This window comes from Aedes aegypti, chromosome 3, assembly GCF_002204515.2.
Source record: "Aedes aegypti strain LVP_AGWG chromosome 3, AaegL5.0 Primary Assembly, whole genome shotgun sequence".
NCBI classification, from domain to species: Eukaryota; Metazoa; Arthropoda; class Insecta; order Diptera; family Culicidae; genus Aedes; species Aedes aegypti.
In genome coordinates, this window is record NC_035109.1 from 155936662 (window position 1) to 155951714 (window position 15053).

A 15053-nucleotide genomic window follows, 5' to 3' on the forward strand; every position below is an offset into this window, starting at 1 on the left:
CGCGAGGTTTTGGGCAGTAAATCAAGTAGTTTCTTCGAATACATCTCTGGCCATATAAGTTATTGTTTATTGTTTTACTTGTAGTTTTTTCAAAACCTACAAAAAACTTGGGCAGATTTGAAACATTTTGTATGTTTTCTTGTACAATATTCAAGTACTGCTTGAGCTTTATCAAGACACTATTTTTTTAGTTTCAATGGAGAATATTTACAGAAAATTCCTTAGAATTCTCGAAAATTTTGATAAAGGGGCGCTCAAATGGTGGTTCGCCAAAGGCGCCAGGAGGCCACGTTTTATAGATGAATGTATTGAACCTATATAACTCGAATAAAAATGTTTTGAAACGTTTTTAATATCTAGAATTTACAATATTTTATATTAGTAGACAACCCTCATCACATAATAGATTGGCTAGTCAAGATTGTTTTACAAATGAGCTGAACAAGACATGTTTCGTTCTATCAAAAAGCCAATATTCCACCAAACAAATGTAAATGTTTAAAGGGATATTCAAAAAACGTACTGACGTTTTACTTGCCTCGCAGTTCTGCTAGTTCCACATGTCTATCATAATCATGATTAAGAGCTGAATAAGTATTTTATAAAATCCAAAACAGGCCAAAATAACGATTAAAAACACATTGTCCAGCAATAAATAAGCCTTGCAAAAGAGGTCACACTATCCAGCTTTTTACGAGCGTTAATGGCTGCCATAAACAGGCTCGCTTTCTGGTAGGCTTCGGTCGATTTGACGTTTGGCTTGGGTCCTTTCAATATAAAACTACCCAAGTCAAACGTCAAATCCACCGACCCTTACCAGAAAGCGAGCCTGTGTGTGGCAGCCATTAACGCCTTTAAAAAGCTGGATACATAAATTTTCGGAAAATGGACAATTCGTGTTGAGTTCCGAATGTATTTCAATATAATAATATAAAAAAGTTATCAGATACATTCATATCTAATGCTTTCTCAAATAGCTTTTTGAGATATTTAAATAGCTGTTTAGAAAAAAAACATGGTCAGCCTCCAGAAGTATAGAATTATTTTGAAAAACAAATAAATATTTTAGCTAAGTATTCCGAGTAGGAGCGAAGTTCTGACAAACAAAACGTGATATTGACTTGATTGACATAAGGGAAAAAAAATTGAAGACAATATCAAAATTTGGTTCCTGGAGCTGTGCAAACCAGTGCAAATGTGATGTTCGCAGATCTAATGCATAGCTCGCAGCTAAAGGTCAAATCTAACAAAATCTAAAGATGACATGCAAATGTTGTTCTAGGAGTTAATTTTAAATAGCATTTCCAGATGTTCTATCTCTTACATATTCCCAGTTACAGCCTTTACAATCAAATGGTATAAGTTAAGGATAAATATGAAATAAAATATATAAAACCAAAAAAAAACAAAAGAACAATGTATAAATTGATTTCAGATTGGTTTCAAGGATGCTTTCATCCCCATCTATGCATTCTATATGATGACCTGTCCTAGATATTTGTTCGTTCTCATGCTATCAAATAATTTCGAACCCGGCAGTTCAAATTCCAGCATGCTTTCCCCATCGCTATGTTTCGCGTGGCGCATAAATTTCGGCGCCTTGCATGTTTTATGCTTTCTCTGTACATATCGGTTCGCCTCGGCACACTAAAGTATGATGATTTGACGTTCCGTTTTGCTCCACGAACGTTACACGGAGGGGTGGTAGACATGTGTTCGTCGATACATATATTCAACAGTCGTGTGGTTGTCTGTTGCCAGTAGATGTACGTCTGTGGAGTTCGGTATGTGTAGTTGAGCGATGTTAGGTGCGATCGGATCGGAGCAGCTAACGAAACTTGCGCTTCCACTTGGCCGTCAGTTGAGATTCGACACAGAGCAAGACTAGAAGACTGACGACTGGGACGTGACGCGACCGTGTGTGTATATAATATCTCAGTGCATTGATATACCTACCACTAACCATTAGAGTACACTGCAATAATTCGTAGATCTAGAACATAGAACTGCACTGTTATCAACCCGCCGCGTGATGATAGTAGCGTGATTGGTTGTACGGCTTTCCGAATCTAGGGCTGTTATAAAACCGAGTAGAGGCTTTTTGTTTAAGAAAAACCGAGTGAGTGAATGTTAAGCCGAATGTCGAGTGATTAGTTTTAGATGGTGCAGCGAGGCTTAGATCTTCAACAGAGATAAGTACACGGTAGCCAAATCGTTCAGTGCAAACGAACCAAATCGACTTCAAGCCATTTATTGAAGATTCCGGAGTGCTTTGTGAATAAAAATTCAGTTTATTGCAACATCTGTGACTGATTTGATATACTGAACTCAGTCAATTTGGATCAAAGAATGCGCTGAGGTTCTGGCTCTAGTGCTTTGTGGTAGTGGTTAATACTCGTGGCCTGCTATAACAGCTTCCAAAAAAGTATCATCGCTTTATTACCGAGGCCGCCAAAGTCGCCGTCGTCGTTGTCGTCATAGTTGGCCAAAGTGGAATAAAATTCTAATTGATTTATGAATGTGTCGCTCGGGACAAACGCGAACACGCCAAACTTAGCTAACCTACGTAGTCTACTCTGGGACGAACATCGCTCCTATCTACTTCGAACTGCGTGCATGCACAGCACCCTGCAACTCGAGATCTAGACGTGTAGGTGCACCACGTCTGTCCACAAATTTCGAATCATCACCCAACGCCCACGCAAAACAAACGGTCTGCCCTTGGGAAGATAGCAGAATACGTTTTCGTAAATCTCAATCCTCGAAATTTTGCATCTGCAGTCCACGCGCAAATTGCAGAACAAACATTTTCCTCCCATTCACTCTGTACTCATGTGTAAGTGAACCGTCGGAAAGAAAGGAAATAATTTCGTTTTCTGGTGCAAAATACAACACGTAAAGGTATAGGAAAGCCGCAAAACGCAAAACGCCTCAACTACATTGCAATAAATAAAAAGTAGAAGCGTAAAATACGGCATTGAAGAAGAGTGCTAGCGAAAAAAAAAACAAAAATATATTCGCACAAAGTCGAAAGTAAACACACGACACGACTTGCACTCTTCCATGCGTTTAGCGATACCGACGGTGACCGCGGTTCAGTGCTTTGTCTAGTCACCTTAGTCCGGTGTGCAACGTGCAATCAAAGCAGCTCACCAACTTCGTGTAACCGCGTAATCGACCTTGTTGTTGGTTGTGTTCTGTGCCGTACTTGGTCGCTGGATTAAGCTAGACCAAACGATCTAGTAGTTTGCACAAGCCGCGTACGATTCTCAACTATCAAGGCAAGCCACACGGCGGACAGAATGGCCGATATCATCGAGGATGAGATGAAACACTGCTACGAGAACCTAATCGTCGTAGACGTTGGCGCCAATCTGACCAACAAAAAGTACATCCGTGACCTGGACTCGGTGATACAGCGCGCGAAAGATTCTGGTGAGTTTGAACCTGTTGTAATGAAGTTCTAATTTTTGATGTACACTTTTAAGTTTTTAATGTGTTTCTCACAAAAACTCTTATTTATTGAATTTTGTATTATTGAAAGAAGGTGGACACGTAGGGTGCAGAACCACTTGAGCACTTCCATAATTCACTTTGACATGAGGTTTTTTCGGCCGAATTGTCTGCAGTAGGAAGCGCATCAATACGACGCATATTGTGGCCAAATGTGAGTTCTGTAGCTTTCATAAAACCCCACTGCCGAAGTTAATCGAAGGTGCCAAGAATAGGATCCGGATCCCTATGTTTGAATTGTTCGAAAACCATAAATTTTCAATGTCGTTTCGTCAATTTACTGTTGAAATAGTAAATTTTCAATATTTTCGTCGAGATTGCACTTAATTTTAATACCCTTATTGGAAATGGTCCCCAAGTTCAAGAAAATTTACACAAATGCTTAGAATGCAGTTTGTAATTACTGCAAGTCATGCAAAAGACCGTAATATGGGATAAGATTGATCAGTTTCTGCAATTTTTCAATAATTTGTAAATGCAATCATTGCAAGTTTCATACAATGTTTAAGATTAGATATTGATTTTTATGATCAGATTTTTTTAGTTTAAAATTAGGGAGGGCAACTTAGATGTAGTAAAAAAAATACTTCTTTACAAAAAAAATCAAAATAAGATTTCACGTTATCAACCTGTTACGAATTCATGTTTGATAGGTGAACAGTCTTTCGCTTCATTATGCTAAAATGATTGAAATATCTAATAAATTTCCTTTCTATCGTAATGTTCTGAAGGGTCTCGAAGGTTTACGCATGAATTTGGAACGTAAATTTATACATTCACTAAAACATACGAATTATTTTTACTTATCCCATTTACCCATTTACCTCCCTCCCCCATTGTTTAAAAAATGTTCAGCTTGGTTTCAATTGTTTGGTCAACATTAAACACAAAATGTTTGGTCAGATTTTAGATATAATTATAAACTGAATACAGGGCTTCAGAGTCCAAATATGAAGGCCAAACTCTTACCTGATAGAGATGATACACAAATTATGTCACGCTCAATCTCGTCTTCTTGGATCCCTTTGTCACGCTTCTTGTATGAGTCCTCTAAACATTTTGTAAAGCTTGTCTTTGTATGCCTGACCCTCTCCCCTACCTTGAAGCGTCCTGAATTATTTGAGTCTTCCTAAAAATAAGACATTGTGATTGTAAAACTTTCTTGAGGTAGGTTATGCCCTAAGGGAAACATGATTTCTTTACAATCTTTCGTTCATGTTGCTTTTTTTCAGTAGCAATAGGGGTAGTACTGGGACTTTTAATCTGCCCTAAGCTCCTGCTCAACATTTGCTTTTATAAACCTCTATTACATTCATCACACAGACGTTCCTAAGCAATGTTGCTCCAATGGTCACTGTGTACCCTAGCAGCAATCAACCCTTGCCGTAGTTTTGCAGTCAAGTATTCCAGACCAGTATAAAACTATGATAAGACTTGAAATGCTACTAAAGTGGTTGAAGTGAAGAACGAAATAGTTGTATTGAAAGGTCCTCATTCCCCATAACATTTCATCAGTCACTGTCACATAATTACCACACTTTTGCTGCCGTCACTTTTGTTTTTAACACTATCGCTAATATCACCGATTATCACTCATTAACTTTCGTAATCATATATGTATACTTTCCATTATATCACTTCACTTTCACAGCTACAATTTTTTATCAAAACTACATCACACTACTTTCATAATAATTTATTTTTGTTACCATTTACCATCTAACCATCATTACTAAATAATTAAAAAAAAAACAAACTACGATTTAGAACTATGATCAATAAAGTTACAGTAGAAAATTAAATCACTTTGATACATTTTACTGCACTCTTTATGAAGATTGTGCGATATTTGCCAGAAAACCATTCGCCAGAATGTACCATTTACCAGAAAACCATTTGCCAGAAATTACCATTCGCCAGAAAGTACCATTCCCCAGAATTTTTTTTCTTGTCGATTTTGATCATGAAACATCTCGGAATCCAAGGATGGCCGTCACAATATTCGACTTGTGCCACTTTTCACATGTTCAAAAGCACTAAATTGAACAAATAGTACGGTAGCTATCTCGTTCTTCTCATTTTAAGATGTCTGCTAGTGCAGAGAGCTGAGACAATATAACACTGTTATTCTACATTTCTTGCGAGATTTTTGCCCATGAGGTTTTGATGCAATATTCTAAGGTGTTTTACCTAGTTTTAAGAAAATTTCATTTCCTGTTACCGTGAGCTGTCCTTCATCAGTATATTGTACACGGTGTCTTTGTGGAGTGACTTTATTACAAAAAATAGGTAAGTCTGAAATTTCGAACTAAAAACAATTAGACTTTGCTCTTTCATTTGCGACCAAAATCAAAATAATCGGTCGGGGGGTCCAGAACATTTTTTTTTTATTTTGTGTGAAGTATTCATGGATATGTGTTTTTGTACCGACACAAATTGCGTTGAACATACACTCTTAAAAATAATGAAAATTACTGCGGACGTAATTCACATTATGACTGAATGGCACCCCAGTGAACCACGTATCGTATAAGAATGTGTGCCAAAAATCTCATATTCATACGTCAAAAATCAGAATTGCACAATATGCCAAATCAAAACGAATAAATGTTAACACAAATTGTATATAATTCTCCACTACGATTCATTGTCGACAAACTTTGTTGACAACAAACCATGCCGTAAATAGTATAATCTAGAATCGCGTCAAGTTGTATAAACTGACAGATCATATATCAATGCAGACTAGCATCAAATGAAATCGCAATAACTTAGCGAAATTTACCACCCGAGGTTGGTATCTTCTGGCGGTGGGCTTCAAAGTACAACAAAGCGTGTGTGTTGTAGAGCAAACTCCCTTTTATATTGGCAAATAATCACTCTTTATTCATGAAGCGGTCTGTGGCGCAGTAGTATGGTACCGGGTTAGGGATCCAAAGGTGTGGTGTTCGAGTCTCGCTGAATTTTTTTTTAATTTTTATCGGAATTTTGTGGCATCGTATTGCTGACCACAGAAAGTCTGAAAAAGTCGTGGGAAGTGCGTATATAGCCTCCACTTTGGTGTGTATATAGCGTTTTCATGCATTTTATACGAGTGATTTGATTCATATATAATGATGTACAGCAAAAAATATACCAGCCAAAATGTTGACTGGGACATGATGAAATATCGAAAAAATTGTTCTGAAAGATGTATTGAACGAAAAATGTAATTTTACATGATGAAGAACATGAAAACGATGCCATTATGATTAACATTTCCCGAATCAGACACCATCATATTTAAAAAGTGACCCAAATCCACGTCATTTGGCTCGCTTCTTTCATGTGCATCCAAAAGACGTATTGATGATTTTTTCGGAGTGTGTTGATACGGGACAAACTGCAAGATCAAACCATTTGAACGGCTTGGCTTGCTCAAAAGAGCTGTAATAAGCATATATGACATATGATATACGCATAATTGCAAAACTGTCTCAAACGTCATTTTAGTTATTGTCTACGAAAAACCTTGAAAATTGTACTTAAATTGGTCATAATGATGTAAGAAGTTATTAGGAAATATTTTTAATATGTGAAGATGCATCGATATCAAACCTCGAATTTTCAAGAGCTTGTTTGTAGATTTGTATCTTGAGAACCTGACAAACTTTTGCGTTGAACATTTTATTGATTATTCGCCACCAGCGAGTGACCAGTGAGTTACCGGTTGTCTGCTCCTCTAGACTTGTGCTTTTGAAAATTCGAGGTTTGGCTTCTATGTATATTCACCCTTAAACCATTGATAACCGAGTGTGTAGCTCGTTGATATTAAGCAGATAAACGAACTAAAATTAAAACTGTCACCGCTGGGAGACAGAGGAGGATGTTCTCTTCGTCGTAGCATTGTGAAATAAAGTGTAAATCCATTCGTTTGCTCAGTAATAACAAGCTATGGCTTTTAGGACGAGATCATAAATTATGCGAGATTTCTCTTTTTACTCGTAGGGGATCAGGTATCAGGTATCAGAAGGCCGGCTCCAAAGGCACGTTCCCCACCAGTTGGGAGATTTGTGCCATCGCCATATTTGAGCCTATTTCATCATCTACCCGATGGGAGAGGAAAGGGAAGGGAAAGATGGGAGGAAATAGGAGTGGGGTCCCTTGAAGAGGGAAGATCGCATAAGCGAAATGAGAGCATGTAGTTCCATACCACAATGGGTTCGAACAGCGCCCTAAAAAGGGCACTGCAAAACGCATGAGCGTAAAGAGAGCCTATAGCTCATTACCACAGCGGGTTAAGAATAACAGGATGTCCTGAAGATTCAGGCTTCTGTATTCAGTTTCACTTAATAAGTGTTTACCAAGTAATTGGAATCGCATTTGCGCAAAAACTGGACAGTTACATATCAGGTGATACGAAGTTCCATAATCGGAGTCACAACTATCACACACAAATGAGTCAGCACGCTGAATATTTGCCATGTGATAGTTGAGTCGGCAGTGGCCTGTCAACGCTCTGACCAAGAGACTGCAATTCTGCTTTGACAGATTTGTTAAATACTTCGCCACCTTTGGAGATGGCTCAGTAATATACAATTTTGTTTGACGACACGACTCCAAACTATTCCAATATTGCTTGTGCTGAGTTGCCGCCCAAGAGTTTATCTGAAGCTTCACCCAGCACTTCGAAATTGGAATAGCCGGCTCAGGGCCAATGAAGTCATGCGATGCTCCATCGCGAGCTAGCTCATCAGCCAATTCATTTCCAGCGATGGAAGAATGGCCAGGTACCCATACAAGGTTTACAGAGTTGACTGAATTCAGTTCCTCAATTTGAGTTCGACATGCGATAACAAGCTTCGACCTTGAGTTGGCCGAAGCGAGAGCTTTTATAGCAGCCTGACTATCTGAACAGAAGTATATGACTTTACCCATTACGCGCTGTTGAAGTGCTGATTGCACTCCACACATAAGAGCAAATATTTCCGCCTGAAAAACGGTGCAGTTTCTACCAAGTGAGTAAAACTGATTCAGCCTTAGCTCACGAGAATATACTCCTGCACCAGCTCTACCTTCAAGAAGGGAGCCATCAGTGTAACATACTATATTGTTTGATATACTTCTTTCCAAATAGCCAGACGTCCACTCTTCCCGTGAAGGGAATTGTGTGGTAAATGTCCTGTAAGGAAAGTTACAAGCAATTGTGAGATCACTTGGAGCAAGGACAATTTTTTACCAAAGTTTTACCAAAGGTTCGCCGGCATTGACCGAAGGCCATACAAGCTTTTTTGACACTGAAATCAATGTGAGCTGTCCATAAAAGTTTGGAATCTAGAATGACTCCGACATACTTTACTTGATTAGTCACATTAATCTCAGTGCCAAAAAGACGTAAAGGTCGAATTCCATCGCGGTTTCGTCTTTCCGTAAAAAGAACAATAGATGTTTTATTCGGGTTAACCGAAAGGCCATATTGGCGACACCAACTCTCGACTACCTGAAGAGCACTTTGCATCAGGTCGAATAGGGTGCTTATGCACATACCAACTATCAGAGCTAGATAGTCGTCGGCAAATCCATAAGTTGAAAAACCGCAATTATTGAGTTGCCTCAATAGCGTATCTGCTACGAGATTCCACAAAAGTGGTGACAAGACTCCCCGCATCCGGGGAGGGCATCCGCAAACACTCAATTTTCGAATCGCTGCTTGACGCAATGTCGAGAAGAGATGTCGGTTTTTGAGCATTTGATGAATCCAATTGGTAATCATTGTAGGTAGCCCATGGTTTCGTGCGGCTTCCAATATGGCATCGAAAGACACGTTATCAAAGGCACCCTCAATATCCAAGAAAACACCCAAGCACGATTGCTTCTGAGCGAATGCTTTCTCGATATCGTATACAACTTTGTGTAAAAGAGTCACAGTGGACTTTCCAGATTGGTTAGCATGTTGATTCACGTGAAGAGGCATGTTTGCCAAATAAACATCACGGATGTGATGATCGATAATGCGTTCCAGACATTTCAGAAGAAAAGAGGTCAGACTGATTGGTCTAAAACTCTTCGCTTCCTCATACGACGCACGTCCTCCTTTTGGGATAAACTTTACAGTAATATCACGCCAGGATTTGGGAATGTACCCGGTAGCAAAACTGCTTACAAGTAGCTTTTTCAAAACATGTTTGATAGACTCAAATCCCTTTTGGAGCAGAACAGGATAAATCCCATCCGCTCCTGGAGATTTGAAAGGAGCAAAACTATTAAGTGCCCATTGAATCGATTCAGTAGTTACGATACTGCGAGCCGAGGCCAGAGACTCGTAACTACATGAAAAGACATTTGGTTCATCCGTAGATGCTATGTCCACACATCCGGGGAAGTGTGTATTGAATAAACATTCTAAAACTTCTTCATCGGAAGAAGTAAAGTCACCATTAGGTAAGCGAATTTCGTTCACTTGGAAATCCTTAGATTTTGCAAGAATTTTGTTCAACCGACTGACTTCACTCAAACTAGAAACATTTGTACAAAGGTTTTTCCAGCCGGATCGTTCAGCAGAACGAAGAGCCTTCTTGTAAGCCTTGCGAGCTGACTTGAACGACTCTGATCCAGCTGAACGGCGTCTGTTCCAACTCCTTCTACATTGTTTCCTGAGTCTAGTCAGATCGGAATTCCACCATGGGGTCCCTCTTGTAGTCTTTACAGACCGCAGAGGACATGCTTTTTCAAAAGCTTCCATAATGTAGGATGTTGTAGTATCAACGGCATCATCCAGATCACTTGGATTTTCAATGGACGGAGAATATCCATGAAATTTGGTCGCAACCAATTCAATGTAGAGTTCCCAGTTTGTTGACCGGGGATTCCTAAAACGCAAAGTCTGCGCAGTTACATTTGAATGTTCAAAGAAGATGTAGCGATGATCAGATAATGATTCCTCATCTGATACATGCCAATTCGTCAACTCGTGACTGATTCTATTCGAGCAGAGCGTTATGTCTAACACTTCTTCTCTATTAGAAACCATGAAGGTTGGGCGATTGCCTATGTTAAATAATCCAAGGTCTGTACTGCTTAAGTATTCCATCAGACTGGAGCCTCTCAAATTGATATCCGAGCTGCCCCAGATGATGTGATGAGCATTGGCATCACTGCCCACAATCAGCGGAAGGCCTTTTGTTACGCAGTGTACGACAACTCGTTTGAAGTCATCCGTTGGGGATGGTTCATCATGTGGTAAATATACCGAACAATAGACGTATTTCCTGTTGAGGTCACCAACAGAAACATCAATTGTGACAGCACATACATCTCTGGTCGTCAACTCAGAAATGAGTGTAGCAACGGTTGCTTTATTTACAAGCACGCATGCGCGGGGCATGGAGCGCGAGTTTGCCATTTCAAGCTTGCTAAAAGTAGCAAAAACTGGGTCCACAAGGTTACCTAGATAGAAGTTCCCTCTACGAAAGTAGGGTTCTTGAACTAGCGCCACTTGGGCTGCACCATTTTGTATGAGTCTGCAAAGATTGATCGTTGCTGTTCTTTTATGCTGAAGATTGATCTGAGCTAACCTAACCGTAGCCACTACCCAAACTAGGCAGGATTAAGCTTTTTGCAATCTCAGCACGAAAAAGACCAGCAACGAAAAAACCAGATCGGTATCTATTTAAAGTCGCCAAAGGCGAAAGAGCACAGAATACACTGTGTAAAACGCATAATGCGAATCCATATAGGTGATAATTTAAATTAAATGTCAACATATTCATAATCCCACCCTTATTAAGCCTCAAGATAGAGACTGAAGAAGGGCAGCCGATTATCTCGGAGAAACACAAGGTCACCTGCACCATTGCTCCGGGTAGCACAGGAAGGACTCAATACTGTGGAGGGCGCCCTGGTACCCCACAGGCTCCGTTTGCGGTTAGGTTTTATTTAGACCCCCCTAACCATTCATTCTTAGACACGGTACGCATCACACCATAAATTAGGGGTCACCTGTGAGGTGGACTTTTACCACCGGAACAGGCAGTCCGTAGTGTTAATTCTTAGCCAGTTGAAACTCGTGGCTGTTTGGGCACGTCAGGAGTTAATCATCAATGTTAACTTCCTTTTCCCGATCAGCCTAGATAGCCGCGTAGTGTCGGTAGCGGTTGTTTCAACTGGCTAAGAATTAACACTACGGACTGCCTGTTCCGGTGGTAAAAGTCCACCTCACTGGTGACCCCTAATTCATACGGCTTTAAGCTTACCGTGCCTAAGAATGAATGGTTAGGGGGGTCTAAATAAAACCTAGCCGCAAACGGAGCCTGTGGAGTTCCAGGGCGCCCTCTACAGTATTATGCCCTTTCTGTGCTACCCGGAGCAATACTGCAGGTGACCTTGTGTTTCTCCGAGATAATCGGCTGCCCTTCTTCAGTCTCAAGCCTGAGGCTAAATAAGGGTGGGATTATTAATACATTGTAATTTAGTTTAAATTTTCACCTATATGGTTTCGCATTATGCGTTTTATGCAGTGTAATCTGTGCTTTTCGCCTTTGGCGACTTTTAAGAGATACCGATCTGGTTTTTGTTCGTTGCTGATCTTTTTCGTTCTGAGATTGCGAAAAGCTTAATCCTGCCTAGTTTGGGTAGTGGCTACGGCTAGGATAGCTTAGTTAGATCAATCTCCAGCATAAAATGTCAGCAACGATCAATCTTTGTAGACTCATACAAATGGTACAGCTCAAGTGGCGCTAGTTAAAAAACCTTACTTTTGTGAACTTTTATCTAGGTAACCTAGTGGACCCAGTTTTTGCTACTTTCAGAAACATGAAATGGCATACTCGCGTGCCATGCCTCGTGCATGCGTGCTCGTAAATAGCGCTGACGTCGCTACACTCATTTCTGAGTTAACAACCAGAGATGTATGTGCTGTCACAATTGATATTTCTGTATGTGACCTCAATAGGAAATACGTCTTTCGTTTTGTGGTGTATTTACCACATGATGAACCATCCCCAATGGATGATTTCAAACGAGTTATCGTTCACTGTCTATGAAAAGGCCTTCTGCTGATTGTGGGCAGTGATGCTCATCACATCATCTGGAGCAGCTCAGATATCAATTTGAGAAGCTCCAGTCTGATGGAATGCTTAAGTAGTTCAAATCTTGGATTACTTATAGTAGGAAATCGCCTACATCTCTATATGAACATGAGAATGTAAATTCGCAGACTTTGCATTTGTTATACTCCACAAACTGTGAATTGGTTGTGACCAAATTCCATGGATTTTCTCCATCCGTTGGAAATCCTAGTGATTTGGTTGTCCCCCTTTCCGGTAAATTGGGACACAATTGTCCTTCCTTCGAGTGATCTCAAAATTGCTTGTCACTTTGCTTATAGGAAATGTTCCTCACAACTCCCTTCGCGGGACGAGTGGACGTCTGTACATTACTGAGCCACTCCAAAGGTGGCTAAGTATTTAACAAATCTGTCAAAGCAGAATTGCAGTCGCTTGGTTACAACCTTAACTGGCCACTGCTGACTCAACTATCACATGGCAAATATTCAGTGTATTAATACATTTGTGTGTGATAGTTGTGATTCCGATTATGGAACTTCTTATCACCTGATATGTACCTGTCAAGTTCTCGCGTAATTGCGATTCCAATTACTTGGTAAACACTTATTAAGTGAAACTGATTTCAGTAACCTGAATCTTCAGGACCTTCTGTTATTCTTAACCCGCTGTGGTAATGAGCTATAGGCTCTCTTTACGCTCATGCGTTTTGCAGTGCCCTTTTTAGGGCGCTGTTCGAACCCATTGTGGCATGGAGCTACATGCTCTTAATTCGCTTATGCGATTTTCCCTCTTCAAGGGACCCCACTCCTATTTCCTCTCATCTTCCCCTTCCCTTTCCTCTCCCATCGGGTAGATGATGAAATAGGCTCAAATATGGCGATGGCACAAATCTCCCAAATGGCGGGGAACGTGCCTCTGGAGCCGGCCTTCTGATACCTGATACCTGAGGTGGACTTTTACCACCGGAACAGGCAGTCCGTAGTGTTAATTCTTAGCCAGTTGAAACAACCGCTACCGACACTACGCGGCTATCTAGGCTGCTCGGGAAAAGGAGGTTAATATTGATGATTAACTTCTGACGTGCCCAAGCAGCCATTCACTCGTAGGTGATGGTACACAAATTATGTCACGCTAAATTTCAATTTTTTCGACCCCTCCCCCACTTTTTGTATGAGTCCTCCTTGTAAGGCTTGTCACGCATGGCTTAACCCCCCTTGGAGCGTGACGTAATTTGTGCATGACCCCTATAGATACAAAAGTGACTTATCCACCTTTCAAACAACACAATTTCAGTTATTCGAATTAACTAGTAGAGGGCTTCGCATGTGATAAACCTTGTTATAAGGCATGTAATATACTTGCCCCCTGGTGCTGAAAAATACGCTAATTTGGATGGTATTTGAGAAGTTACAAATCTTATATTTTTTATGTTATTTTCTTAATGGCACAGTGCTTATGAAAAGATCAGAAACTAACATCATGAGGCTAAAATGGGTTTGGGATTTTTGTACTTGTTTGCAGTACTATAACCCCATATTAACCCCTCTACCGGCAGCTTCAATTTTTTTAAATATTCAAATCGCGATAACTTTTTTGTTTCTTAATATTTTTGAAAAAAATATCCAGAACATCTCAAAAAACTCTCTTATTTTCAGAATCTGTATCGGTTTTGAGCATTGGTCATCTATATTCGGAGATATTCAAAAATTCTTTGGGGGACCGACGCATAGCCATAACTCTCGTAATTATCTCTGGCTACAGATTTTTTCTCATATTCGGTTATTCGCTTTTCAAAACTAAACTTTGATGAAAGTCTATTGTGGAGAAATTAAACAAATCGGTGTAACTGTTTTTGAGCAATGAGCTTTTATATTTTTGGTACCACTCTAGCCGTAACGAGATCTTGAAAACTTCTTAAAACATCATATTGAAATTTTATATGGGAAGTGTCGGTCCCCCAAGGAACACTGAAATATTTTTAAAACCAGTTGACCAATGGTCAATACCGACATAGATTCCAAAAGTAGAAGAGTTTTTTGAGAAATTGTGAAAAAATGGTGGAAAAATAAAGAGAAACAAAAAAGTTATCGCGATTCAAATATATTTTGCGCTGAAAAAATGAAGCTGCCGGTAGAGGGGTTAAGCTAAATAATAGCACACATACTCATGAATATCTCTTCTGCTATCTGTCGAATTGAATTTCTATCTTCAGCAAATTTCTTTATTATGGTTTGAAGAATGAGCTTTTACAATGGGATAATAAGTTTGTACTTACATTACAGTACAAGCGTGTTTGGAATATACCTCAAAATTTCTTCATAGTGATTTCCATATAAACCTACATTGTCTTTGGGCCACCTTAAATCACCACCTAGAAAGCTGCGAATTGCACAGAACACTATTTTTATAAAAAGGATAGTAAGGAACATATGTGAGATTGAATTCTCAAACATTTTTTAATTATAAACCGCCCTAATGTACATAAACACATAGATA

General features: G+C 39.7%; 2 protein-coding genes across 3 annotated transcripts in view; one reads left to right on the forward strand and one right to left on the reverse strand.

Annotated features, from left to right (window-relative positions):
* The window catches only part of LOC110674004 (cell cycle checkpoint protein RAD1-like), a 110128-nt gene that overhangs the window by 16466 nt on the left and 78609 nt on the right, over nucleotides 1-15053 (reverse strand). The window contains exon 1 of one of the 2 annotated variants that reach the window (XM_021850295.1): nucleotides 4483-4527. The exons of the other annotated variant lie outside the window; for it this stretch is intronic. The gene's annotated coding sequence lies outside the window, so the exon portion shown is untranslated. Of the gene's footprint in view, nucleotides 1-4482; nucleotides 4528-15053 lie in introns of those variants that run through there. 2 annotated transcript variants of the gene reach the window in all.
* Nucleotides 1826-15053, forward strand: part of LOC5572320 (3'-5' ssDNA/RNA exonuclease TatD) — a 61243-nt gene continuing 48015 nt past the window's right edge. Inside the window, exon 1 of the mRNA XM_001653945.2 lies at nucleotides 1826-3435. Within this exon, the coding sequence (XP_001653995.1) occupies nucleotides 3303-3435 (133 nt within the window). The 5' untranslated portion in view covers nucleotides 1826-3302. The remainder of the gene's footprint in view (nucleotides 3436-15053) is intronic.